Source organism: Tupaia chinensis, unplaced genomic scaffold (genome assembly GCF_000334495.1).
Source record: "Tupaia chinensis unplaced genomic scaffold, TupChi_1.0 Scaffold143755_1, whole genome shotgun sequence".
In the NCBI taxonomy this organism is placed as follows: domain Eukaryota; kingdom Metazoa; phylum Chordata; class Mammalia; order Scandentia; family Tupaiidae; genus Tupaia; species Tupaia belangeri.
In genome coordinates, this window is record NW_006203604.1 from 316,182 (window position 1) to 318,709 (window position 2,528).

The following is a 2,528-nucleotide window of genomic DNA, read 5'->3' on the forward strand; positions in this document are numbered from 1 at the left end:
GTGCGCTCGCCAGACAGACAGACAGAGACAGAGAGATAGAAAGCAGGAAATCACCCCCCAGGGGGGATGGCCACGCCCCAATCCCTTCTCCTCCATTCTCCTCTCGGGATCTTGGGCACGCACGCACACGCGCCCGGCGTGAGTTTTAGCCACCGGGTCCGGGACTCGAACCGTGGTCGACTACGTGGGAGTCCAGCGACATAGCCATTACGCTAACTGCTGGTCCCTGGAAACAGAGTTTTTATACGTGCCTGGTGGTGGAGCTTGTGGTTCTTCGCATTGTGCTTTCTTCTTCCCAGAGGTTGGAGCAATAGGCTGTGGAGCCTAAAGAAAGAATAATTAGAAAGAGACAACTGAGATACCCAGTTAAGACATGCTTTTATCAAATGTTGGTAGGATGAGATTGAACAGGACTCAGATTAGATAATTATGTTCACACCACAAAATCATCAGCAAATATTAGGATAGAGGAAAGGAGGTTTTTCCAAGGAAGAGAAGGAGTTTAAAGGGCATGGATGCTAGTCAGTTTTTCCTAACAGAACCCACAGAACAACTGTGGGGAAAATGACTGGGTGCCAAGATACTAAGAACAGAAAAATACTTCTTCCCTGGATATGACTCATGCCTGGTACAGTCCTCCAGTGGTTCTCCCTTGCCTTCAGGATAAAACCCAAACTCTTACTCAGCACCAAAGGACAATGACCATCTGGGTCCCATTTCTCCAACTTAAGTTCCTACTGTTCTCCACTTTGCCCACGTAGCCTAGAAATACTGAACTGGGAACCAGCAGATGGCATAATGGTTATGCAATTGGACTCTTACATAGTTGACCGTGGTTTGAGTCCTGGACCCGGCAGCTTAAAACTCACACTAGGAATGTATGTGTGCATGTCTAAAATCCTGAGAAGAGAATGAAGAAAGGAGACGGGATTGCAGGTGGCCATCTTCCCTGAGGGGTGATTTCTCACTTTTTTTTTTCTGTCTCTCTCTGTCTCTCCCGTGAGCACACACACCCTATAGCAAAAATCTCTCTTAAAAAAAAAAAAATTAAACTGCCCTATGGTCTTGGCAAGTAACATAATACTTCTCTAGCTTGACTTCCATATCTTTGTACAACTTTGCCCTTTTCTTGCCCCTTTCTTTGCCCTTTCTACCATTCTGTCCTTTTCTCGCACCAGGCCTTCTACTAGACAATTCATGCTCAGTCTTCCCCACATCAATAACTGGTGAGACTGTCTGGACTCCCCTCACTTCACCCCACCCCACCATCCAGATCAGTGAGGTGCTATTTTTTTATTGCTTCTACTGTGGTCTGAGTTGACAGCTCTCAGCATTCATCATGGTATGCTGAGACCTCTGTTGACTTGACTACTGTCCCCTTTGAAAAGTTAACTTCAGTGAGGAAGATAGGAATCAGTCTTCATTATTGCATCACCAGTATCTTCCATAACATGGACATATATTACTTGCCAAATAAACATTGTGATTACTTTATTGATATCCTTTTATTGTTCTAGGTGTTATTCATTTCATCATGAACCGACTAGGGAGTTCCATTCTTGTCTTTGGAGGTCGAGCATTCGAGGAGCTTCATAAGACTCCATTATATATCTGCCCTTTAATGTAGGCCTTTTCCTGTTCCTACCCTCACATATGAAATGTACACAGTGTAACCTTGATACAAGTATTTATGTAATTTTTCTCCTTATGCTTATATGTGAAAATTAAATTGTTCAGTTAACCATGCAGTCCACTAAAGACATTCAAGTTTGTGCCTACCTCAGAAATCAATGTGGCTTCTAGGACAGGTTTCTCAGTAAGCACTTGTGGGACATTAATAAGCTGCATGCTTTCCAAATAGTGTTGGTGCTGCCTTTTCCAATCCAGGCAGTCATACATCAGACAGGCAATGTCTTCAAAAATATCAGTGCCTAATTCCAGCTACAGATGAGAAAATTAATAATTGATTATTAGTTTCATACTATTTGAAAAGATATACAGGCTGTATCTCCCTTAACAGTGAAGCTCACCAACATTTTGCAGGTGAGGGAATTCAGAGCCCTCAAACCACTGGAGCCCAGCTGTGATGACTGAGTCCTCGTCTGTGAACACTTCTTGCCTTCTTATTCATCAGAATGCAGGCTATTCCCCTTGGAGGGTCTTATGGCTGTCTAACATTGTAAGAGCCTAAATAATGCTTCAACTAAGTGAAAAACAAACTTATCATTAATTTCAGTAGTGTTGCCTGTATTCTTGGCATCTCATTTTTTTTTTTTTATTTATTAATTCACTTTACACCATCACAACACACAAATGAATTTTCCATCCAAAATACACTGTGCATTGGCTCAATCAAGTACATCCACATATATGTTCTCAGCAAATAATTTTCCAATTCTTACGTCCTGCATACCTTGCCCTTTGTCTTGCCATCCCTGATTCCCCATCCCCCACCCTCTGCTATGTCCCACCTTCCCCCCCCTTTTTCCCTGGCATCCATGGTTGTCCTCCATACCTTCCTCCCCCCC

The 2,528-nt window shown here is 43.2% G+C and overlaps 1 protein-coding gene across 1 annotated transcript in view; it reads right to left on the reverse strand.

Moving 5' to 3' along the window:
- SPAG17 (sperm associated antigen 17) overlaps positions 1-2,528 on the reverse strand; it is a 235,151-nt gene that overhangs the window by 131,002 nt on the left and 101,621 nt on the right. Inside the window, 2 exon segments of the mRNA XM_006164886.3 lie at positions 252-324; positions 1,780-1,941. Of these exon segments, the coding sequence (XP_006164948.1) occupies positions 252-324; positions 1,780-1,941 (235 nt within the window).